General features: G+C 35.6%; 1 protein-coding gene across 1 annotated transcript in view; it reads right to left on the minus strand.

Moving 5' to 3' along the window:
• The window catches only part of UTRN (utrophin), a 482,739-nt gene that overhangs the window by 201,161 nt on the left and 253,980 nt on the right, over positions 1 to 27,598 (minus strand). The window contains exon 50 of the mRNA XM_065888619.1: positions 23,112 to 23,301. Coding sequence (XP_065744691.1) covers positions 23,112 to 23,301 — 190 coding nt within the window. The remainder of the gene's footprint in view (positions 1 to 23,111; positions 23,302 to 27,598) is intronic.

Consider the following 27,598-nt stretch of genomic DNA (forward strand, 5'->3'; position numbering starts at 1 on the left):
TCTGCTTTACTAAAAGTCTACTGTTAAACGGTACTCTCATTTTAAAAAGAATACTTCATAGAAACATATAGAATAATGTTTGACCAAATATCTGGGTACTATGGCCTAGCCAAGTTGCCACATAAAATTAACCATCACAACTTGTGAGAGAAGAGAAAAATGAACTGTGGGGAAAACAAGAAGCCACTGCAAATGTGTTTTGTGCTACAAATCATCCTTGTTTGTCAGGGACTGACAGGTATATCGGTCAAACGGACTTCAGTGCTAAAACTGGGAAAGTCCAAAGCAAGACCAGACAAGGTCATCCTACAGGGAAAGATATTTCATCAGCCTTTATCCTCATCTAAATCTTACCAATAATTCTTCCAGGCTCTGGCCTTCTACGTTACATTTATATAGGTTCATGGGTGCACCAGTCCTTGGAAAAGACATCCTCCAATATAAATGAATAAATTCATTGTGGTTTATACAGCTGCTTCTTGTGAATTTTGATACTGAGTATCCATCTCTAAGAGTATGGATAAAATCCAGGAGCCAATCCAGCCATGAAAATGTTATCAGAATCACAAACAGCCAAAAAGCCTGTTATAAGTCAGACAACCAGCCTTTACCTAGAAGCCCTTTCTGCAACCTTCAACAAACATGAATGGCAGTGAAACTTTGGAATGACTGAAACAGTATTTCCTAAACTGGTTTCCATGATAAGAACTGGCTCAAGGGGGGAAAAAATGTTTGAAAAACACTGAGATGAACAAAATAAAATATGTTCTTTACTACAGGACTTTTCATTGCCTTGAATATATAATGTGCATTGCGTGGCACCAAAGGAAGACATAATTTGCAGAATTTTCCAAACTAACTGGACCACAGAAAGCACGTTCACGGTAGACATTTTAATATCTTCCAGAACAGGGTTTAACAGATAGCCAGTTTGTTAAACACAGGCCTAACAAGATATATCAATACATGGGAAACACTTCAGTACATCAAAATATTTCCAGAAACATAACTTCTGGGTCGTCTTCTGCTTATTAATGCTCATAAGCAATTACGTAGACTCCAAATTTGTTTTGTATCTTAGTATTTGATTCAAATGTTGATTCACTGATGAGTTTCACCTTTAAAGAGAGCATAGATTACTTTTCTTTTTTCACTTTGCCATACTCCCAAACCAGCAAACAAGTATTCAGCAAAGACCGTACAAGGAGATCAAGGACACCACGTGGTGCAGCAGAAGCCCCTCACTTTCTGCCTCCTTAAGGGGCTCACCTGAGGCTTGGTGGGCAACACATCCCTCTACCAGTCAAAATTCACAGGTCGGGAGTCAATGGGATAACTGTCAAATTAATCTGATTGACTTAATACGCTCCACTAAATTTTTAAACTTTATATTGACACTTAAACCTCAAATAGGAACTGAAGGATGAAGTATCAAGGTAAGAGAATAAGATTTGGGGGAAATTGTGTGTTGCAGGTTTGTGGGGGGGATTTCTAACTGGGAGGGCATCTAAATCGAGTAGGATCAAACACACAAAGGTCCAATTCAAGGATGCTGGATAACGTATGCTTATGACAACTTGGATCGATGCTAGTTTGACTCACTGGATATACAAGCTTTAGCACCAGATCAATTTGGAGAGAAGGTCTGAAGACTACTTTAAATATAATACAAGGTATTCATACAAACTCAAAAACACATATTTACTGAAATGAGAAAATAGAAAACTAGTAAAAATATTGAAAATGTCACTACATTGCATGGCACTTCAACTGAGCATTAGGTAATTTTAAATGATTGCTTTCTCCTCCAATGCTGCCAATATTGCCAGCAACAGATGTTGTTACTGCAAATGCTAATTATCATATGCCCTAGCCACCATCTAGCTCTTGCGCGCGCGCTCTCTCTCTCTTTTGGTTTGTATTAGCAACTACATCTGTGCATGTATAAACTGCATATGATTTGAAATTGTGTTTTGTGTAGGATGATGTCACCATACCAAAATAACAAAGAGATCACTTATTTTATTCCCCAATGTTAAACACTGTTTTATAAATAGTACTGAATAAAATGAAGTTCATCTATGATCTCTGACCATTGTCACATTTCAGGTTGATGGGGTACAATCAGAATTTATTTCCGCTAGGTTCTAATAAACAAATACCCTCAAAATAAAATGTTAAGACATGGAGAAAAGTCACAGAATATATTCCATGTTAACTTTCCAAGAAAGAGTCACTGCAGTGTGAACTTAAATACTATTAAAACAGGTATACAACTTGAAAATTATTCTTTTTAGCAACTCACAAAGGTAAACATTTACGAAGAAAAGGGAGATCCAAAAGGAGAACAGAAAGCTGTCTGAAATCCTCAAAATAATTTCTTCTGATTAATTTCTAAATATCCTAGATATCAGAAAACTTACTTTACCTCCATTTATACTAATGAAATCTGAAAATAAAAATTTATTACTTCATACCTAGTATTAAGTTCAGTTGTTAGATATAAAAGATGAAGGTTAAAAAAATGGTGCACACACTAAAGTTAAAGAATTCGGAGATTAGTTGCAAGAAACATGGGCCTGTAGCCTTTTAAAGTAGACGTGACACAATAAATAGAATATTCATTTCTAAGTAACTTTCTACAAGTAACTGACAGGTCATCTCTTGCCGAAGTTATGCTAAGGCAAAAGTTACTCAGTCATAATGAAAGAAGAGTGGGAACAGATCTGGAACTGAAGTTTAACAATGAAATTGCAGGGGAAGTTCTATTATTAATGCCCTGCCTAGCAACTGATATTCTATCCTAATTCATTTCATCAAATGCTTTTGAACATCTGTTATGTGTCAATGCTGGATATCAAGGCTGTGATTTTCATTATATAGCAAACCTTTGACAGATGCGATACAGAATTTTGACACATAGAAAAATCTATTTTTGTTACAAATTTTGTACCTTGCTGTTTTGAATATAACTGTCAGAAATAAGTGATGAATTGAGTAGGTCCTGTGAGGTGGTACAAAGGCAATACAATCAAGTCTAAGACCCAAGAGGTAATATCAAGCTAGTGCCAAAGAGAGATCTTGTGTTCACTGGGAACCTGGAAAAACTTTTTCAGGGCAGTAGAATTTTACTCAATAGCAACAGAGCCGTAGGGGAGCCAAGGATAGACAATGATGAGTGTACCCTTCCATAAACACCACAAGAGACTAGGCTCAGACCAAATACTGGCAGACTTTTTTTTTTTGCTGCAGTGCACGGCTTGTGGGATCTTAGTTTCCTGACCAGCGACTGAACCTGGGCCCTCAGCAGTGAAAGCACGGAGTCCTAACCACTGGATCTCCAGGGAATTCCCCAGTTTTCATTTTTTAAAGCCTTCAAACATCCTACCAAACTGCAATATTTAGAATCAAGCAACAATTACAAAATGTCCTATCCCTTATACTAAGGAGAGAGATGATGGAAGAAGGACGGGTCCTTACAAAGAACCTATCTTTAGTGGAATAATAAGAAGTCACTTGTAATACAGTATGATCTCACGTATCTGTGGAATCTAAAAATACTGAGCTCTTAGAAAGTACAGTGTTGGTTGCCAGGGGCTAAGGAGTACGGGTATGGGGAGATGTTGGTCAGAGGGTATAAGCTTTCAGTTACAAGAGGAATAAATTCCAGGATCTACGGTACAGCACAGTGACTAAAGTTAACAATACCTTATTAATGTCATATGTCAATCATACCTGCACATCAGCCTATAATTTTATGAAGTGTTAAAATAACATTCAATTTTTAATTATTTAAACTCTTACAGGTCATTGATTTCTTAAGACTAGATCATTCATAATTAGGTAGAAGTTACACCTACTTCCCAGTCTTCTTTTTCTCTCATAATCCCGTTCGGCCTTTCTGAAGACCATTAGGGGAGGTACAGCTACAACATTTTTGGGAGACCTGCTACATTTGTGTGTTATGTAGATCCTTGCCATGCAGAGTCTGTCTCATGGACAACTCTCAGAGATATGAATTACCACAACTACCACATAGATGTGGAAACAGAGTTCATACAGCTTGAAAGTGACAAAACAGCGTGATCAAAAATCAAAGGCTCTGGAATTATATGGAAACAGACCTAGAGATAAAGATGCAGGGGTAGACATAATTCATATTCTGGAAGGTCTTACATTTCAACTATATCTAAAATCATTTAATTCAAACATTTTATTTATTTAAATCTTAGGAGAATATGAATATTGATACACTACTCCTGTGTCAGGAGTGGACTAGACCTTTTAGAATTAATTATAAATATATGTGGGGCTTCCCTGGTGGCGCAGTGGTTGAGAGTCCGCCTGCCGATGCATGGGACACGGGTTCGTGCCCTGGTCCGGGAAGATCCCACATGCCGCGGAGCAGCTGGGCCCACGAGCCATGGCCGCTGGGCCTGCGCGTCCGGAGCCTGTGCTCCACAACAGGAGAGGCCACAGCGGTGAGAGGCCCACGTACCGCAAAAAAATATATATATATAAATATATGAATTCCCAAGAAAATATTAATTGTTTAAATAATGCTACCACTATGCTCACAACTTCTACTTTTATTTTGAGGACTAATAGATATATCTGTGAATCCACATCTTTTAGAAATCACTGGAATATCTGATTTTTTTCATAAGATGTCAGAACCTTTTACTGTAGGAACTGAGATTTGCTATTTTGCTCTCAAATACTTAGGAAACTATTTACTTTATAACTTCAATGACGGAACTGCTTCCTAAGAAATTTGAATTCTGTAACATCAAATAGATGTTGACCAAGTGTGGAAATATCAAACAGTTGTAAAACAGCTCAAAGGAAATTGAAATTTTGTCATAGACAAAGGGCCAGTAAATATAAGGAAAAATTGTTACAAGTAATCAGTGATTGCAGTGTAAAACTATTTATCAAATTGGCAAATATTTTAAAATTATAAGTGTTGGCTAACAACAGTATGATGAAACCAATATTCTCATACACTATAGGAGTATATTTGGGGACAGCCACCTGACAGCCACAGTGTACAGCTTTTGATCCAGCAGAGAGACTTATATGAACTCATCCTAACGAAAAAATCACAATCCATTACAGTCAAAGGTTTATACAGAAAAAATCCATTGCAGCATTGTAAGGTCAACATTAGAAAAAAGTCATTTGTCCAGTTCACATAGTACAATGGAATATCTAACACTACCATTAAAAAAAAATCATGATTTTTCAATATAAAGAAATATAAAAATGCTTATAAAATACTATTATGAAAGGAAAAATCAATATTCAAAAAGGCAAAAGGCATGATATAAATATGATTCCAAATTTGTATAAATATGCTTTATACAAATACATTTATACAAAGAAAAGAAAAGTAAGATGAAATAGAGGAAGATGTTAATAACATTCCCTCCTGAGCAGCTGAACTAACTGGTAAGTTTTATTCTCTTCCTCCTTTCTTTCTGCATTTTACAAGAAGAGCACTTTCTTTTTAATATATCCAGGAGTAAAAATATAAATGCTATCTTTAAAACTAATGAAATTTTCTTCAATTTGCCAAACAAAATTAAAGGTGGTTTGCTATACGTGCACATGCATGTTTAAAAGCTGACTATCATTACTGTCTTTGACAACAGTATAATTCACAGCTTTTTCTAAAATACAATTTTTATATCAACTTCAAGATGAAAAACCAAGGCTCAGCAAGGTAAGTGACATACCCATTTCATTCAATACAGCTTTTATGTACAGAAAGATAACTCCCTCACTCCCCCTCCAGCGTTCCCTCCACTATCCTTCACTGTTTCAGAAGTAAAGTCTTCGCTCAGTGCCGGGAGGGTGATTGGTCCCAGGACCATCAGAGATAGCAAAATCCATGGATGCTCAAGTCCGTTATATTAAATAGCATAGTATTTGCATATAACCTATGCACATTCTCCCATCGTCCCGCATACTTCAAATCATCTCTAGATTACTTATAATATCTAATACCATGTAAATGCTATGTAAATACTTGTAAATACACCCTAAATACTATGTCAATAGTTGCTGCGTGCACCACAAATTCAAGTTTTGCTTTCTGGAAATTTCTGGAATTTCTCTTTTCAAAGATTTTTGAGCTTTGGCTACATGGATACAGAACCCGTGGGTAATGAGGGTCAACTATATCTTAATTCTTTATTTAATCTCCCAAAAGATAATATAACATGGAGAAATATTTAAATGAGTACCCTTCCTCAATTCCTTCCAGCCCTAGCCTACCACCCCATTTCCTGATACACACTTGTCCTGCATAGGTATATATCAGGAAATGGGGTGGTGGCTTCCCAGTCTTCAATTCTTGGCTTTTATTAAAGGAAACATTCTACTGTTTTACACAGTGCTTTGAGCCTCAAATGAGGTTTCTCCCAGATTGCAATAAATATTTGTTAATTTTGATTTAATTTAAAGAGCAGGGAGGTTAATCAAGAGCAATTAAGAGCACAAACATGTTATAAATAAATAAATACATTTTGAAATCTCCCAACTCTTCCAGTTATTTATAGTCTCAGAATATGCCATTCCAATTCAGACTCAGAACACACTATAAAATGTGTTCCACACAATTTTCAGTAAATAAGGAGCAACTATAGGTTTCAAATATCACAATTTCTATCATTCTTTCACCAGATGAGAAACTTCAGTTATCTGGCAATGGGAAAAGTGTTATGTATATTGAGGTATCAAAGACAAAAAAAGCTTAAAGATAATAGCATGTGTCCTGAAAGAACCACACCACGTGTGATTAAGTCAAATTATAAAGCAGCACCTTTAAACAGCAACTCAGAAGAAATGCGAAAATTAAAACAAAAAGATTTAAATATGAATGGTCTTTGTAATAACCTGTTAGGAGTAAATCGCTTTTGTGATAAAAGTTTATGCGTCTTTCCCAAGCAGGATTAAGAAATTAAGAATTTCGTCTTCATAAACTTCTACCAACCTCGACAAATGTGAAAGTCAAAGACGTTATGTCAACACCCAAAATGAAACGGCCCCATTCATTTCAACAAAAGTTACCAGTTCCAAATAGGATTTGGAAAATCTTGTTAAATAGGGGTGCAAACCAAACTTTCCTATTAGACCGAATTTTAAAGAATGAATGCTTTCACAGAGGACAATTCTCTTTCTAATCTCTACAGGAATTAGTAAACTGTAAAAAATGAGGGTATCAAGATTACATATTTCCCGCCTTGTGAAGTCACAAACTTTTGCAGTCGGCATATGCAGCTTTTGTAAAAGGAAAAATGAGAGTTTTTAAATGCCTTTCATTCAAATTGAAATGAGGTAAAAGAATGAAAAGCTACAGAGCAAATATTTATCATCAGGTAAATCAAGACACTTTTAAGCTATTTTGTATTTGTCACAGTCTTAAGTTAACAAAATGTGAAAAATGCACAGAGAGCAACTGATTTTTTTGAAAGCTCAACAGTTAAGTCTGCAGAGCTTCAAGTAATCTTTTCAACCATTATCATAGTAGAGCTGCTGCTGCTTTTGAAACATTTTATCATGATATATTAAAGCATAGATGATAGTTGAAAGAATAGTAAGTAAAATAAACACTCATATACTGACAACCAGATTTAATAACTGGTTAGATGTTACCACATGTGTTTTACCTAAAGAGATACATTTTTATTTATTTATTTATTAGGAATCATCCTCAGGTAAATCATTCATACCAACTACTTGATTCATTTGCTGTCAGTCCATCTCAAGAACCTATAAAATATACTTTTATAATATAGGCCCATAAAATCCAAAAATAGAATATACCCTTATCAAAACAATTCAACCATCGCCACTATTAATAGGTCCTAAGACAAATCACTTAACCGCGCTAAGCCTGTCTTCTCACCTTTAAAAAATGAGGGCACTAAACTTGAAAATATCCACTGTCACCATTGGTTACAAGGCTTTATCATTTCAATACCCACAAGAAAACTTCTCTCACTGGCTTATTCAATCTGCATATGAAATTCCGAGAAACCTTAAAACCCCTAAAAGGTGCAAGACAACTGGTCAGAAGCAGCCCTCTACCCCAACGCTCAGTCCTATGGATGCACTTCTAGAAATCACTCCAAATTTAAAGCGAGGGTGACATTTGGCACAAGTAAATTATTGAACTATTTAATTGTCATCAAGTGTTGATCCTCAAACACATGAGACTTCCTGAGATTTTGGTTTACATTATAATTTCTCCAATCTTTCAATAGCTTCCTATCAAGATTTGCTGCTCAGCTTTTATAAATAAGAATAATAGGTCATTAGGCTTCCATTGGAAACAATTACTTCAAAAAGAGCAAATGTTGCCCTTTGTTTACCACCATACCACGGATCTCCCACAATGACAGGCTATGTAATGAAGCAACCCAGGATTTGCTTCAAATATTAATGCAAAATAGCACTCAGTCATTACAGTCATTAATTCAAGTTATTCAGTACCTATCAAAACCTCACTCTCAAAACAGAGATTAGGCAAAAATCATCTGAGAATCATCAGAAAGTTTAATTATTGAAATTCAATAAAGATCTTCCTCAAGCCTCCCCAAATCTTCCCTGTGCCCACCAGCATCTGAGATAATGTGTAGATTATAAAAATTATGGCTGCCCTAATTCTGGATTAAATAGAAATTTCAGAATATTTCTTATGACTAGATAACTACTGCCTCAGGGGCCACTAGGCCTGCTCAGAAGACACGGTCCTTTTTATGTAGCTCCAATGTGAATCTAAGTTGTTTGGAAATTGTATGATTTTGCTGGCAGAGAATGTATCTCAATATGGAAGCTGGCTTGGTGCCCTAGAAAGGAAGAAGAATGAAACGACCCTGCAGTGCAGAAAGATACGTGGTGGTTGGTATTCAACATTCTGCCACCTGAGTTGAGACTAAAGGAAGCTTATTTTTTTTGTTTTTTACATGTTAGCAAGATTTTATGTAATGCAGAAAACTACAAAAATGAAAGTGAAAAACAATCATCAGATTCTGTCATTAAGAAATAACGCAGTAGTAAACATCACTTAAAACATTTTTCAGTTAAAATAAGGAGGAAGCGTGAAAGATAAACTTCTCTACAAGTGAGGTAATATAACCCTATTTCTAAATACAATTTTTTTAACATCTTAATTGGAGTAAAATTGCTTTACAATAACAATAAAGTTATTGCTTTACAATAACTTGAATTAATGTTAGTGTTAGTTTCTGCTCTATAGCAAAGTGAATCAGTAATACATATACATATGTTCCCATATCTCTTTCCTCTTGCATCTCCCTCCCTCCCACCCTCCCTATCCCACCCCTCTAGGTGGTCACAAAGCACCTAGCCGATCTCCATGTGCTATGCGGCTGCTTCCCACTAGATATCTATTTTATATTTGGTAGTGTATATAGGTCCACACCACTCTCTCACTTTGTCACAGCTTACCCTTCCCCCTCCCCATATCCTCAAGTCCATTCTCTAGTAGGTCTGTGTCTTTATTCTATTGTTTTTTTGTTATTCAGCTGCATGAGCTGCTTGTAAATCTTGGAGATTAATCCTTTGTCAGTTGCTTCATTTGCAAATGTTTTCTCCCATTCTGAGGGTTGTCTTTTGGTCTTGTTTATGGTTTCCTTTGCTGTGTAAAAGCTTTGAAGTTTCATTAGGTCCCATTTGTTTATTCTTGTTTTTATTTCCATTTCTCTAGGAGGTGGGTCAAAAAGGATCTTGCTGTGCTTTATGTCATAGAGTGTTCTGCCTATGTCTTCTTCTAAGAGTTTGATAGTGTCTGGCCTTACATTTAGGTCTTTAATCCATTTTGAGTTTATTTTTGTGTATGGTGTTAGGGAGTGTTCTAATTTCATACTTTTACATGTAGCTGTCCAGTTTTCCCAGCATCACTTATTGAAGAGGCTGTCTTTTCTCCACTGTATATTCTTGCCTCCTTTATCAAAGATAAGGTGACCATATGTGCGTGGGTTTATCTCTGGGCTTTCTATCCTGTTCCATTGATCTATATTTATGTTTTTGTGCCAGTACCATACAGCCTTGATTACTGTAGCTTTGTAGTATAGCCTGAAATCAGGGAACCTGATTCCTCCAGCTCCATTTTTCGTTCTCAAGATTGCTTTGGCTATTCGGGGTCTTTTGTGTTTCCATACAAATTGTAAAATTTTTTGTTCTAGTTCTGTGAAAAATGCCAGTGGTAGTTTCATAGGGATTGCATTGAACCTGTAGATTGCTTTGGGTAGTAGAGTCATTTTCACAATGTTGATTTTTCCAATCCAAGAACATGGTATATCTCTCCATCTATTTGTATCTTTAATTTCTTTCATCAGTGTCTTATAATTTTCTGCATACAGGTCTTTTGTCTCCTTAGGTAGGTTTACTCCTAGATATTTTATTCGTTTTGTTGCAATGGTAAAAGGGAGTGGTCTCTTAATTTCACTTTCAGATTTTTCATCATTAGTGTATAGGAATGCCAGAGATTTCTGTGCATGAATTTTGTATCCTGCTACTTTACCAAATTCACTGATTAGCTCTAGTAGTTTTCTGGCAGCATCTTTAGGATTCTCTATGTATAGTATCATGTCATCTGCAAACAGTGACAGATTTACTTCTTCTTTTCTGATTTGGATTCCGTTTATTTCCTTTTCTTCTCTGATTGCTGTAGCTAAAACTTGCAAAACTATGTTGAATAAGAGTGTTGAGAGTGGGCAACCTTGTCTTGTTCCTGATCTTAGTGAAAATGCTTTCCGTTTTTCACCATTGAGGACGATGTTGGCTGTGGGTTTGTCATATATGGACTTTATTATGTTGAGGAAAGTTCCCTCTATGCCTACTTTCTGCAGGGTTTTTATCATAAATGGGTGTTGAATTTTGTCAAAAGCTTTCTCTGCACCTGTTGAGATGATCATATGGTTTTTCTCCTTCAATTTGTTAATATGGTGTGCCACGTTGTATGATTTGCGTATATTGAAGAATCCTTGCATTCCTGGAATAAACCCCACTTGATCATGGTGTATGATCCTTTTAATGTGCTGTTGGATTCTGTTTGCTAGTATTTTGTTGAGGATTTTTGCATCTATGTTCATCAGTGATATTGGCCTGTAGTTTTCTTTCTTTGTGACATCCTTGTCTGGTTTTGGTATCAAGGTGATGGTGGCCTCGTAGAAAAAATTTGGGAGTGTTCCTCCCTCTGCTATATTTTGGAAGAGTCTGAGAAGGATAGGTGTTAGCTCTTCTCTAAACGTTTGATAGAATTCACCTGTGAAGCCATCTGGTCCTGGGCTTTTGTTTGTTGGAAGATTTTTAATCACAGTTTCAATTTCAGTGCTTGTGAATGGTCTGTTCATATTTTCTTTTTCTTCCTGGTTCAGTCTTGGCAGGTTGTGCATTTCTAAGAATTTGTCCATTTCTTCCAGGTTGTCCATTTTATTGGCATAGAGTTGCTTATAGTAATCTCTCATGTTCCTTTGTATTTATGCAGTGTCAGTTGTTACTTCTCCTTTTTCATTTCTAATTCTATTGATTTGAGTCTTCTCCCTTTTTTTCTTGATGAGTCTGGCTAATGGTTTATCAATTTTGTTTATCTTCTCAAAGAACTGGCTTTTAGTTTTATTGATCTTTGCTATCATTTCCTTCATTTCTTTTTCATTTATTTCTGATCTGATCTTTATAATTTCTTTCCTTCTGCTAACTTTGGGGTTTTTTTTTTCTTTCTCTAATTGCTTTAGGTGCAAGGTTAGGTTGTTTATTTGAGATGTTTCCTGTTTCTTAAGGTGGTCTTGTATTGCTATAAACTTCCCCCTTAGAACTGCTTTTGCTGAATCCCATTGGTTTTGGGCCATCGTGTCTCCATTGTCATCTGTTTCTACGTATTTTTTGATTTCCTCTTTGATTTCTTCAGTGAGCACTTGCTTATTAAGTAGTGTATTGTTTAGCCTCCATGTGTTTGTATTTTTTACAGATCTTCTCCTGTAATTGATATCTAGTCTCATAGCATTGTGGTTGGAAAAGATACTTGATACGATTTCAATTTTCTTAAATTTACCAAGGCTTGATTTGTGACCCAAGATATGATCTATCCTGGAGAATGTTCCATCAGCACTTGAGAAAAATGTGTATTCTGTTGTTCTTAGATGGAATGTCCTATAAATATCAATTAAGTCCATCTTGTTTAATGTATCATTTAAAGCTTGTGTTTCCTTACTTATTTTCATTTTGGATGATGTATCCATTAGTGAAAGTGGGGTGTTAAAGTCCCCCACTATGGGAGCTTCCCTTGTGGTGCAGTGGTTGAGAGTCCGCCTGCCGATGCAGGGGACACGGGATCGTGCCCTGGTCTGGGAAGATCCCACATGTCATGGAGCGGCTGGGCCCGTAAGCCATGGCCGCTGAGCCTGCGTGTCCGGAGCCTGTGCTCCGCAACGGGAGAGGCCACAACAGTGAGAGGCCCGCGTACCACAAAAAAAAAGCGCTATTTAAAGTGCAATCCTGTAGAATAGTTTCAATTCTTTTTAGTTAATTGGAAAACCATTACATCATATCTGATGATACTGCTTTTAGCTAAAAGTCATTGATAGCATAAGTTTTCTGATTAACAAAATGTTAATTTGAAAACTTTTAAAAAATAAGTTTAAGATACACATTGACTTGGGGAGCTGTTGCAAAACAGAGATCAGGGAGTCATGTAAAGAGTGGTGCTGCTTTTGGAAGCCACAGGAAAACATCTGATGACAAGTAGGGATGTAGGTACTGTCTCTCTTGACCTGCCTCACTTTCAGCTGTAATCCCAACCCGCTGAAAAAGCATAGAAACAGAGTGAAAGTAAGGGAAGTAGTCTGCCCAGGTGTCCATACAGCCCTGAGGCAACATACCCAGGACATCGATGGAGGTGGATGAGATGTAGGCAAATCCTTCCACATTTGGCACTTTTTTACCTAAATACCTCAGGCTTCACAAATGTTTTGAACTAACCAAACCGTGTTTCTCACACAACCGAGAAGAGACAGTGCTCATGTGATCAACTGGAGTTCTACCTCTAGGCGAGAGACCTCTGACCTTTCCTATGGTTCAAACAATATGTGTGTGATTTGAGTACGGAAAGAAACTGAGGGAATCTGAGATTTGACCTTCAAATATATATATCTCAATACTAAGAACATGACAAAGTAAAGTTCCATTGCCCTAGAACACTCGAGGATTGAATTATTCAATGAATGCAGAATTTTCCAAGAAAAAAAAAAGGGAGGGAAAGGCGGGGAGGAAGCATAAAATTTAACTATATGGGGTGTAAATCATTTGAAGAACACCATTCCACTCTGTGTCTTCTTTAAAAACACATAATCAACCTTAACTACCTCTAAATAAAGGGGACCCACACATGTAGATGAAAAGTGGTATGTAAACATACTTCTTCAGTGAATCTGAAAATCTGTTCAGAGATGATTTGCCTTTGTCATCATATACCTTTGCTTTTCGGCACCATAAGCCTCCACATAGCTCTCTGTTGTCTACATGCGAACACGAACACACACACACACACACACACACACACATACACACACACATACACAGCAAGACTATCAATCAGATTGCTAGGTAGAATCTTCTGGTCTCTGTTCACAGAGTGCTCAGAGGCAGCTGCTCTGATACCACAGGAGACATGGTTTTTCAGGGATGACTTTGAGATCAGCACTGCTCTTAAAGCCTGAGTGCTCCAAAAGACTAGGTTAAGAATAGCCAGAGTTTCACTGTACGGATGAATCAGTAGCACCAAAATGTGTGTATATACCACATAGAGAGAAAATGACTACCAACTAGGGTGCAAGAAGAGAACAGCAGAAAGTAAGAACAAAATTACACTTTACTAATATTTAACGTGCAATCTTACCATGGCATATATGTATAATTTCTATATGAATATATATATACACACACACACACACACACACACACATATTTAAAGTATTTTTACTGATAGGACTACTTGATCAAAAGGTTTGGAGGTGATCAAAACCATGTAAGCTAAAGTGAGTTATGTATATATATATGCAGGCAAATAGAAGTTATATTACTTAAATCAAAAATTTTTAAATGCTTAAATAATGAGGAATTCAATTTATAACACTAGTATTATACTTTTCTTATTTTTCTATAATGGCTCATATCTCAATCTACTTTACAAAAAACTGCTTTTACCATGTCCTCAATTAATAAATATTTTATGAAAATTGGCACTAAGGAAAAGAATGGTACTTATAAAACAAATTTATTCAGCTTTTACTGCAAAGATTTAGTGATGAAATATCCCAAAATAATCAGGTAACAGTGAAAACAAATTAAAAGTCAACTTTATTTTTTAATCATTTACATTCACCTTTGCTTTTACTGTGCTCTATCAGAAGAAAAATTATTTTTATAGAATTAATATTTTAAAGGAACTAAGCAATCAACACCATATCTGGAAAAATCAGTATCCAACATAAGGTGATTTTAGGTCATCAGGGCAATTTCAATGCTGCTAATTATATCTTCAAGTAAGCAGGACTTATGTTTCAGTATCCTGTCAAATTTTAAGGGATGTAAGACCAGGAAGAAATAGTTTTAAATGTAAAAAATACAAGTGAAAGTGTAAATAGGTTAAGAGAAGGGGAAAAGGATATTTTAACTCCAAGAGCTATAAATTCCAAGTGTCTCTTTTCATTCCTCCCTAATCTTCAAAACATACAGGAAAAAAAACACAAAATGAGAATATTCAACACAAATTTCCAACTGTGTCATACATAAGCTATTTTCCTATAGACGAAAGATGCATGAACATAAGTAAAGAAAGATAAGGTATCACAGAGGAAAAAGTCTGATGAAAGACTGAATTTCCATATAATATGTAAAAGCAGAGATCCTATAAGAGGAATAAAAAGGGGATAAAATATTAACAGACACTGGATTTCAAAACACAAATATGAATTTAAAAGTCTTGTCTCCTAACACTTTTCCCCATTCATTTCAGTCTGTAAATGTATTTACAATAGACTGCCTCTACCTTTTTATGAAGAAACACTGAACCTTTAGCATTTCCTTTCTAAGAAACTAAATTTAGAGAATGTAGAAGGTATAGGAAGAGACAGTCATGATAGCATCTAAAATTTAAGGGGAAAAGAATTTATAGTGTCTTAAAGTAAATGAATAGCAAACTTATCTAAACTTTTAAGTATTACACATAGACTACTGATAATTAAAATACAGTTAAATACTTTCAATTGGTATACTTTACCCATGTCAGTATTTGAGATGGCAACTGTTAATTAATATGCAATTCTGCAACTAAAACTTTTATTCATGTTATATGACCTAATATAGTTCAGTAATTAAGATCAGTTTTCAAAATATAACCAAGCAAATAAAATATATTTATTTCATAGTAGTTTTGCCACTTCCTATTTTAAATTTCTGGTTCTTGAGCCAAATTTCATGTATCACTGCCTTATATTGACACCTGCTGGAAAGTACTGGAATTGTAGATCTCTCATTTCGTTATCTGTATAGTTGTAAATCTTGCTTTTGAGAAAAGAAATGTGAAAGATAACATCTTAACTGAGAATAATACAAATTTTAATTTTCTAAGAAAAAAAAGTAACACTTAATTCCAAACATTTAAATTTAATGGTTTCTGTAGAAAATTATAAATCTCAAGAAGTCTGCCCAAAGAGTTTTTCTGTTGGGAATTAACTTATCCAATGACTTCATTAACTTAACTTGTGCTAATTTGGGGTATGATTATGAAACTAATTAAGCAAACTTCTCCAGTATTTGAACTTCCACTTTTCACCTTAAACTATCTTAATTCCTTGGTCACATGACTTGAGGAAAATACCTAATTTTGTGAAAGTATGCATACAAATGGATCAGAAAAATGATCCGGCTAACAAAACAATATTCATACCTGTAGATTAAAAGGATAAAATAACATGCATTAGTGAATGAGCTTTTCTTCTCTATTTTCAAAACTGCTTGTTCATGAACTACATAAACATTTTACAAGAATAAATTTATTCTCTGAAGTGCACCAAAACACAACATATTAAAATAAATAATTTATGAATTCTTACAAATGAATAAATTAAGTTGTATTGTTTTAATTAACTTCTTATGCAAATGAAAACACTTCTAAGTATCACTGCAAAGAATGCTCACTACCTTAATCTGTCTCCTAAAACTTTTCAGAAAAAAAAAAAAGATTCCAGACAGAAATACATTTAATTGACCAAACTGTTAGAAATAAGAATATATGATAGAGTTAATAAAATTCTGCTTTTCCCCTCTAATCCACTACCATATAATAAGCAGGACCTAGGTGCTCAGACATGTCCTATTTTATAACATCAGAAAAATAACATTGTCCTAGAGACAGTTGTTCCAATTACAAATGAGTTTGGGCAGCTAATAGGGCAACAAGATACATTCTTGCGAATGGCACTAAGAACATGAAATAAAGGAAGAATATTGTACTGCAGTGCTGGATAAACTGCTTTAGCATTCCGGTTATAATTCCTCCCTTCCTTTCTTAAATCACTCCAATTTCTGACAAAGTAATGAGCTAGTATGAACCTAGTTTAAATAAAACAAAACAATGATCAAAAATATAATAGCTAACTTTTTAAAAAAATATAGGAGCTCATTCAATGTTTTATGTTTAGGATGACGTAGTATTTGAAATTTGCAACTGTCAAACAAGTTGCCTTCTGAAAGTGTACTTAATCCACCTGTCCAAATAAAATTCAGTTCTTCACGTTTAACTATAGTATATGAAGATTCAAGAATATGGGGAATAAATACTTTACCATAAGATGAAGTCCAGTAGTTCCTAAAATATGTTTTAATTTTTTTAAATTGATAAACAATTAACTATAGAGAGATGAACAGTTTTTAAGTAAACTACTCAAAGATTATTTTAAACTTTTTAAAAATTTACTGACATTTACTTAAGATTAATTTGCCATTTACTTTTAAGACCACAAGTATCTCAGAGGTAACAGGTCTTAATGAATGTAGTTTTGCTGTATTTTCTCTAAACAGTTCACTAGCCCTTCTCAAAAAGACAAGATTTTGTCAATTGCAAAATAAAATATGCACTAAAATAGTACTTGTTCCTGATTCTTAAACAAAATTTAATTAAGCAATTCACTTTAATGGCTTTCACAGTCAGTCACTAAGAAAAGGAATCTTTCCCTGATAAGAACCCTGAAAGATTAGATTTTAGATCCTGAGAAGCAGTAGAATTGTCTGACACCAGAGATCCTCATTTTCAATCACTCAGTTACCTTACAGAGCTTCTGATATCGAGGAGAAGAAACTGCCATCCTTTGTAAACGATGTAACAAAACCACAACTTTCTGCAGAGACGTTCTCACCACAGCCATCATTTTAAGTTTACCACACTTCTGCAGACACCTCAGAATTTGCATTATAAATGAAGAGCACTGATCATTTCCTCCCGGTCACTGGACAATGATTTGCCAGTTCTCTGAGCATGCTCGTTTCCAGGAAAGCATTTGAAAAATACAGGGGACTTAGGTGCTAGGCAAATGAAGGCTGGTATTCCTTCAACTTCTTCTCAATTTAAAAAACATACACAAACGCCACCCAGAAAGCCCCCAGTAGATGCTCACAGCCAGTACTTGCTCAGCCCGGCACGGCCAGACAATGAAGCAAGTTGTTGGGCAGCCAAAACGCTGCCTGCTGCGGGCGAGGAGTGTGCTCAGTAGCCAAAAAGGGTATTAAGTGAAACATTAAAGCTGCAGATACAAAGCAGACATCCCCTGGGAGCAGAGATTCAACACATCACCAGGATGCATGTCTTGTAGCGGGCTTATATTAAGCGATCGAGTGGCATTCACTCTCTCTAAAGAGGGATGTTTCGCTTCCCGACTAAACGCAGCTCTGGCTGTGTTCTGTGGGATGAGTGAATAGAGCCCATTACAAATCTTGAGCAGAACAGAAGGGTACTGGACTCTAATATCAGCCCAGATGCTGAGTGTTAATAAATCACCTCCACACAGGTCTCAGAACAAGATCATGTAAAACAAAACAAAAAATACCTGCAGGGGGTATGTGGCTTTACCTAAGATACCGTAAAAGCAGAGTCATCTACAGGCTCTCAGATGCTTGCTTAGGAGGAAAGCCATCAGAAATCAAATTTCCAATGTTAGGTTAAGACTCCTCTAATTAAACAGTAAGGTTAAAAAAACCCAACAGTCTGTAATTGACTACTAACATTCCAAATTATCACATTTCCCCTTAGACAGAATCTTCATCTCATTTTATTTGCCATAAAGCTGTTTTACTTTTATGAGTAAGAAATGTAAGACAGTATATATATATATATATATATATATATATATATATATATATAGAGAGAGAGAGAGAGAGAGAGAGAGAGAGAGAGAGAGAGAGAGAGAGAGAGATATCATATAGATAGAAAAACGCAGTACAGAATTTTGGGGTTTTCTATTTATATGTATACATTTCAGATAATATTTTCTACTTCAGCTTGAATACCATTATAAATATCAATTGGGGTAAAGCACTGTTAGGAAATAAGCAAAATAACCCAGAATGATTAAATGACTGGGCCAAAGGGCACAGCCAGAAATAGAACCCAGAGGTTTCCCATTATCAGTGTCCTGCTCAAATTAATAATCTGGGTAGGTCTGCATTTTCACCTTTCTCTACTATTGTCATGATTCTTTAAAAGAAATGCAGCATTTAAAAATATTTGTTTCTCTTCTTTACTTTTCCTGCCTTCTCAGTCCTTCAATTTTAGCATGACTTAAAGCCCTAAATTGGGTCTTACAGGGTTGTGTTTATCAGACAGTGTTTTTGTGGGCTTCTGCTTGTCTACTTTTTCCCTGCAGCTCTATACTGAGAACCTATACTGCCTCCCTCTGGATAGGCTAACGATGTCAAAATATCTACATAAAGCCAAAATCGGAAGAGGTCATCAACGAATGATGTAATTAAAAATAACAATTTATTCGGCAAATGTATAGAAACAGGAAGTAGATCAGTGATTATTTAGGGATTGGAGAACTGGCAATAGGGGATTGACAGCCAAGAGGTACCGGGTTTCTTTTTGAGGTGACAAAAATGTTCTAATTTGATTATGGTGATGGTTGCACTACTTTGAGAATACAGTAAAAACAACTCAATTGTACAACTTAAATGGATGGATTGTATGGTATGCGAAATTCCAATAAAGCTGTTATCAAAAAAAAAAAAAAGAAGAACTTGTAATTCCTGTCCCTAAACCAGCAGGTGAAGTTTCCACAGTACAGGTAATACCCCCCAAACACTATGCTGGGTACGGGGGAAAATCTGAAACGATCTAAATAATTAAAGTCTGCACCTATGGAAAAGAGGATAAAAATTAGGCTGAAAGAGAACACAGGAGATGAAAACACAATAATCCCAAAGCAGAGAGCAAAAACACCAACCCCAGAAAGGCAACAGGGCAACAGAATTTTACCCAGGAAAGAATCGAAGTATGTTAATTAACTGGCACTGATAAAATGTAAAGCTTGTATTTTGAAATATAATTAAAATGATAATAATATCTTAGAATATGGGCATGAAAATTCAGAATAAATACATTTGAATTAATAGATAAACTGACCGGGAAGTCAATAATAGACTTGCATTCAAAAGCAAAAAAAAAAAAAAAAAAAAAATAGTTTCTTCATCTTTGGCCAAATTCTCTCATCTGAATCAGATCCACAGTGACAACTGCATAGCAGGCATCTCCTCCTGGATGTTACCCAGATGCCTCATTTCATCATAGTCAAAATGGAATTTCCCATCACATCACACTCCGCACTAACTTGCACTGCTGCCCTGACTTCTTCTCCTATATTCCCAATGTCAGATTCTAACACCACCTGGCAATCTTCTTTGTTAGTACCCCTTCCCCCACCCTTAGTCTACCCACACTATCAAGTCATTAGGTGTATTCCCCCTGTCACTGCCTCATTTCTAGTCATTATCACCTCTGACCAGATGGCTAGAGTATCCTAACGGACTGCTCGGCTGTCAGTCTTGCCCAGTTCAAACCCACTCTCCATAAAGCCATTGGCTAGATTCCTATAAAATACAAATCCCCCTGCAACACTCCCTTGCTTAATATGCTTTAAGGACTTTCCCCCATTGCCACCAGGTTAAAATATGAAATACTTAGCAAGTCATACAAGATCCTCTATGATCTGGACCGCTCAGCTCTCCAGGAGCTTTTGTCTCCAAAAGATCAGGTTTTCTCTTGCCAATAGTCCTCTGCTGAGGAGAAAAATCTAACTGCCTTGCAGCAGGGCAGTGAAACATAAATCTGTAAATCCAAGCGATCATCCATTCTTAGCAGAAATGGCATGTATCATAGCATACTCTCAGAAATTAATCTTCATCTTCCATTGTGCTTCCAAACTATGCTTTATCAAAATGTACCCAAATTCACCTTAAACCAAATACAGAATAAACTTCTTCACCTTCATGAAATACTACCACGGCCCTGCATCCAGCTGTGTTGAGACAAAAAGCAAGTACAACCAGAGAACATGTCGTGTAAGCAGTTCTACATACACCCCTTGCACACAGAGCACATACTTGCCAGGGTCCTTATTCCATCGTTCTTACGCACACATGTCTACCACCACCGCCATGCCACCAGAACATTTATTTTATAATTGCAGGTGCTTTTCCACATTCATTTTCTTCAACAAATATCTTTCCATTTCCAAGTAAGTTTTCGTTTTAACTGTCCACTCACACAAAAGGAGAGTCATTAATACAAAAACCCAAAGGAAAATTAAAATTCTTTTGCCTCAGAAATACTCAGCAAATGGTACTAAGTCTCTAAAAATCATCTACCTATATGGTGCCCAAAACAAAGCCACGGATTTTTTTTTTAACAAAGCGAAGAGAACGTTTTAAAATTAACAGCATGTAACAAAGGAGCAAGGGAGTGAAAAATCATGCGAACTACCATAATGTGTAACATCCAAAACATAAACAAATGCATGTGTTTATCTTTAGATAGATTTTAATAGGCTCTTAATAAATGCCCTCTTTAATATTTCTCATGAGACAAAATGGATTATTTTAGCAACATTAAATTAGTTTTGAGAAGCATTTATCATTCGTGTTATAATGTATTTTAGTCAGCAACCTTTCTTTCTTGATGCTGGTTGCCATAAGACAAGTAATCCTGTGCTTAGTTATTTTTATTCAGAAAGATTTTAAACATCTCTATGTACATGTATTTCTTCCACAATTTGAATATTCATTAAATATTGAGAAGAGTTTTTTGGCTATGTAAGAATATATCCCAGAATAAAATGTATTGGAAGACATTATTAAACTCTAAAACAGGTCTGTTTTAGACCTGCTAAAACAAGGCTCATTTCAAGCCTCCTTTGCTCTTTGTCTAAAACTGTTACCTTCTCGAGTGCATAGCCTGGGTATGTTTTGAGTTTAACATCATTATTACATAAATTGAGTATCTGTGAGCATTAATAGGTCAGGCTTATCATTGTTTAAGTCATAAAAAATAATATATTCTAGCACATACCCACATTTAGAACCCTCTAAAAATGAGATGATAGCTAAATATTTTACCAATTAACATTTATGGTGAGCTCATAAGACTCCAGAGGGTAAGAGAAAAAAGACAAAAAAGAGCAGATTTATCTTTGATACCTGCCTGCTCACTCTCATTATCAACTCACAGGTGTATTATGCAATGAATCAATGAATAAGAAATAAGAAGTAATGTATAAGTAAACATAGATTTTTGTTAAATTAATCTTGAGAATTCAACCATAAAACACCCTAACAGTCTTTATGCATGGGAATAAATTATTAATAAGTCTATTCCAAAAGGGTCTTTCTTTAAAATTCATAACTTTTTAAGGATAATAATTTCAAACTTAAGAGAAAATTTGTAAGAATAATTCCAAGAAAGCTTGTGTACCCTTCAACCAGACCCACACACACATTTGGGAACATTCTGATGTTTCAAGGGAAAAGATTTCCTAAGAAAGGATTCAGAAAAGGTCATCATACTGAAGTTCATAATGGTGAAGTTTTAGGGTCCAAGGGCAGTGGTCTGTATTTATTTAGAATTTCCACGCAGAGCTCTGCGTAGGCAACAACATGGAATAATGCAATCTCTGGCCTTGAAGAACCATGTGATCAACTAGAGGAGGAGACAGGCATCAGATGACAGTGGATCACGAGTTCACAAACATATCAGAAATAATAACTGTCAAAATGCTGTGAGAATGGCACAGCATAAAGAAGTAACCAGATGTAAAACTGTGGTAAACAAGGAGTCTTCTCCATTGAAGTAGGTTTAAAACCAAGTTCTAAGTGAGAAGGCCTGTGATGGGCAAGAGTAGGTTATTCTGCACAAAGAAAATGGGAAATTCAAGGGCACCGAAGCAGGTGTACTTGGGGGCAGAAAAAAGATTCAGATATGCTTCATTAGATTCCTCAAATATTTTTTTAAAGGAAAGATTTTGTGTTATCACATTTCATGTAGAAGAAAATGTGAGCCTCAGACTGCATTCACAATCATAGCTATCAAGCTAAAGACATAGAAGTAGCACCCTCAAGCCTAATATTCTTGGTTGTATACTAAGCCACAGAGCCTTTGCAGCTTTTATATTAAGTATTTACAATAAATGGAGAAAGAAATAACTTCCTGTTAAGAGGAAATGCCCTTATCATTCAGGCTTCAATAAGGCTAACTGTAATAGGGCTTAAAATGACCGAAAAATATAATAGTTATGAGCCTGTAAGTCTAAATAAAAAACTATTACTCCCATAAAACAAGGTGTTTTTTCCCTCAATTATTAAGTAAAAGTACTTTACAGATCTTATTTCCAGAAACCAATTATTCATAGGGGAGCATGGATTTCATACCAAAATAAGGCGACAACCTCACCTTTGAACGGTAATAAATTTTGCATGTAGATGGATCAAAAGAGCACAGCAAAAATTAAAATACAAGGCGCAGTTTCCCGTGCACTTGCCTGCATCTGCTGTGTGAGTTCCCTGGCCAGGATGGTGTCCTGAAGAGCATTCTCCCGCTGAGAGGCATCCGCAAGCACATTAACTGTGGTTTCTGCTTCTTGTATCCACTTTAGGAAGTTCTCCAGATCCCTGCGAGAGGCCTGCACTGTCCTCAGCTCACCCTCCAAGGCACTCTGTCTGTCAGCAATGCTGCAAGGAACAACACGACAGGCACGTCTCCGTTACTTACAGTGTGACAGTCCACATCATGCACGCCCTAAAGAAAAATTAACAGATGGCCTCCAAGCAACCTTTATGTATTTAAGTACCTAATGTAACTGGGAGATTTGTTTATATGTGTGTCTTGAATAATCCTTAATGGAGGGGTAATGTGAATTTTGAGAAGAAGGAGAGGGAGAGAGATATAAATATTAACAAAATCACATTCATATCATAAAATAATTATAACATTTTACAGTTCGTAATTGTATGCTGTTATTCCCCATACATTTTATTTCAGTACCTTAGTATCATTCCTGACACTCAAAAGGCAATATCAATAAATATTCATACAAGTGACTAAATGAATTCTAGGAAGAAGTAAAATCTGAAGAAGTGTTTAAGATACAATCAAATAATTTAAAGGACTTACTTTATATATTTTAAACACTTCAGATCAATGCAAACTGGTTCTTCAAGCTGATATAATAATATTATATTCGGAAGACACTGGACAATCAAGTTTTTATAAAGCTTTCATTAAATCTACATCAAAATTAAAGCATATAACTACCCTGGAGTTGCATGATTTAACAGACACACACAACTGTAAATCCAACCTTTAAAATTTCATATACCTCAAAGCTCCATATAAAGAAAACAAACAACTTAATTTGCAAATGGGCACCAACAATTTCACTCCTAGGTATTTAATCCCAAGAGAACTAAAAACATATGTCCACACAAAAACTTATACAAAAATGTTTATAGCAGCATTATTTAGAAGAGCCAAACAGCAGAATCACCCCAAATATCCATCAAGTGGGAGGGGAATTACTAAACAAAATGTAGTATATTCACCCACGAAATATTGCTCAGCCATAAAAAGGAATGAAGTACTGATACATGCTCAGCATGGATGGACCTTGAAAACATTATGCCAAGTGAAAGAAACCAGACACAAAAGGCCACATATTGTGTGATTCCATTTATATGAACTACTTAAAAGAAGTAAATCCATAGAAGGAGAAAGTAGATTAGTTGCTGACTAGGACTGGAAGGTAGAGGGAAATGGGGACAGACTGCTAATGGGTGGTGGGTTTCTTTTCAGGGTGATAAACTGTTCTGAAATTAAGAGTGTGGTAATGGCTGCACAACAGAGAAAATATACTAAAAACCATTAAGTTGTATACTTTCAAAGGGTGAATTTCATGGTATATGAACTGTTATCACAATTTAAAAATCAACACATGTAATATGATCTTATTTACATATTTTTTCTATCTGTCCATCCACTCATCCATCCATTTATCATCATCCATCTGTCTTTCTATCTGTATATACAGATAGAGGGAGAAATGTCTGGAACACTAACCTAATATTAAAATAGTTCCAGGTGCTAGGATTTGATGTGGTTTACTTTCCTATTTGTACTTTTCTGCATTCTTTGAATTTATAATAAACAAGTATCTTTTTTACATATCAATAAACATTCCTTTTAAAAAATGGGTAAAAGATGTAAACAGACATATCATCATAGAAGATGTATGGATAGCAAGAAGCACATGAAAAGCTACTCAACATCAGTAACTATCAGAAAAATGTAAATCCAATCCACAATGAGATATCATTACATATTAGAATGGCTTTAAGAAAATGACCAAACCAAGTGCTGATAAGAATGTAAAGTAATTGCAACTCTCATACACTGCAGGTAGGAGTGTAAAATGGTATGGCCATATTGAAAAACAGTTTGGCAGTTTTTTATAAAGTTAACCATGCACTTAAGATACAAGCCAGTAATCCTATTCCTAAGTATTTACCCAAGAGAAATGAAAACATATGCCTACACAAAACCTGTATGCAAATGATCATAGCAGCTTTATTCATAATGGTCCAAAACTCATAATAACCCAAATGTCATCAGCTAGTAAATAGATAAACTGGGGTACATGCATATAATGGAATACTACTGAGCAATAAAAATCTAAAAACTAATGATGTATATACATCAACATGAATGGAACCTCAAATGCATTTTGCTAAGTGAAAGAAGCCAGACATAAAAGCTACATACTACGATCCCATTTATATGACATTCTGGAATGTCATCTTCAACTCAGCATTTACTTACTGAAAAACCGCCAACAGTGTTTGGCTGCCTACAGAACAAATTCAAATTGCTTCTGCTGGAACTCAGTGTCCTCCATAATCTATCACTAACTTACTTTTCCAGCTTTACGCCCCTAGTTATTTCCAATAGTTCAGATCAAAGTGGTATGTTCCTTTTTCTCTAGAATATTCTTAATACTATGCCCACATAACTTTATACCCACATAAAAAATGTCCTTTTGACAATCTTCACCTATCAAATTCCTTCCAATCCTTTAAGGGTTAAAGTTACCTCCTTCAGAACATCTCAGCCCAATTAGGTTTCCTTGTCCTGAGTTCATAAAAGGTCAAAACTCCTCTTCATTCAGAAATTCATCATATATATCCTGGAAAAGCCCTTAGATTGTGATCTTATTTCACCCTTAAATTTTACTTTATCTACATCATAGAGATTTCTTGTCTGTCTCCCTGTTCCATAAACTCACTATGGGCAGAAGCAGTCTTTTGTATCTCCATATTCCTCAGAGTCTTTTTATAGCATTATGATAGTTTTATAGAATAATGAAAATCTTTTTACAATATGCCTTTAAAATTACCTCCCAAACTCCACTTTTCAAGAAGCTACTGACAGAAGTCCTCTACAATACCTAGTTTGTAAATCCAGAAAGAAGACAATATAAGAAGCTTAAAAACAAGAAATCCAACAGGCTCTCATGCTAATGGTGAAAGGAGATCTCAGAAAAGAGAGCAATGCACCAAACTGGATCAGATGAGGGCTGTCTTCACCATTCCAGCTGTTATGTTTCTTGTTTTAATTTGACAAAATTAACAAAGGAGACACTCTGACAAAACAATAACTCAAAAGAGGACAAAAACAAACTCCATGAGATCCTAGGAGGAAAGCACAGAAAATCCCCAGGATAATGGCTGCGCAGCAGACCTGGAAAGCTGTCTCCAGAGCAAATGTCTACAAGAAAAAATATTAGAAGTGATAGACTGCTTAATGTGATTGACCTTGTCAATCACTGACAGGCTATTGGAAAATGTGGGAAGAATTAGCAATAGGTGCAAAGAAAACTAAGCGTATAAAAACAAGGCAATTATTAATTTCAGGTAAAATAAACAGAGAAGAAGCAAAATCATAGTAAACTTTAGTGCCTGGCTGTTAATGATGTTTAGACAGGCATAATAACGTCAACACTGAATATCTGCTTCTCTAAAAAGTCAATGATAAGATGGTACAGCCACTATGGAAAACAATATGGCAGTTCCTCAAAAACATAAAAATAAAAAATGATCAAGCAAGGGGAAGAAAAAAGCTGCCGCTAGGGAGAGGGACTGTAGTGAGTAGTGAGAGTACCACTATACTCTATTATAAATCTTTCAGTATTTTAAATATTTTTGTAATCATATTCATATATTTAATTTTTTATATTTAGAAGTTATCCACCAGAATTTGGGTGGTTGGTGGTGATGGTGTTTTATCTTCCACCTAACCCTGCCCATATTTTCAATTATTAAAATATCAACTGAAGAAAATACTAAGAATAGCCAGGGCTTCCCTGGTGGCGCAGCGGTTGAGAGTCCGCCTGCCGATGCAGGGGACTTGGGTTCGTGCCCCGGTCCGGGAAGATCCCACGTGCTGCAGAGCCGCTGGGCCCGTGAGTCATGGCCGCTGAGCCTGCGCGTCCGGAGCCTGTGCTCTGCAACGGGAGAGGCCACAACAGTGAGAGGCCCATGTACAGCAAAAAAAAAAAAAAAAAAAAAAAGAATACCCAAATAAAGATTGTGCCAAAAAAGTATAAGAATTAAAGGAGTATACAGGCACAATTAATCAGCCATGAACAGACGATTCTAACTTTAAGAACACTCATATACAATTTAGTAATTATAAAATTTAGTAAAGTAGACTATTCTTATTTTAAGAACACATATAAAATTTAGTAATTATAAAATTTAGCAAAGTCAAACACGTTCAGCTTACATAATCAATATCCTTTATTCTTAAGAATATTCACACGTACATAACAGGTTATGTGGCAAACAGCTAATGTAGAAACACATCATTATGAATTAGCTCTATTAAACCCTAAGAATGCCCAGACTAGGGAAAAGGATGCAAATGTCTAAGAACCTCATGGGTGAAGGCAGAGATTCCCTCTACTTGAGAGACACT

This window comes from Phocoena phocoena, chromosome 12, assembly GCF_963924675.1.
Source record: "Phocoena phocoena chromosome 12, mPhoPho1.1, whole genome shotgun sequence".
Classification (NCBI taxonomy): Eukaryota; Metazoa; Chordata; class Mammalia; order Artiodactyla; family Phocoenidae; genus Phocoena; species Phocoena phocoena.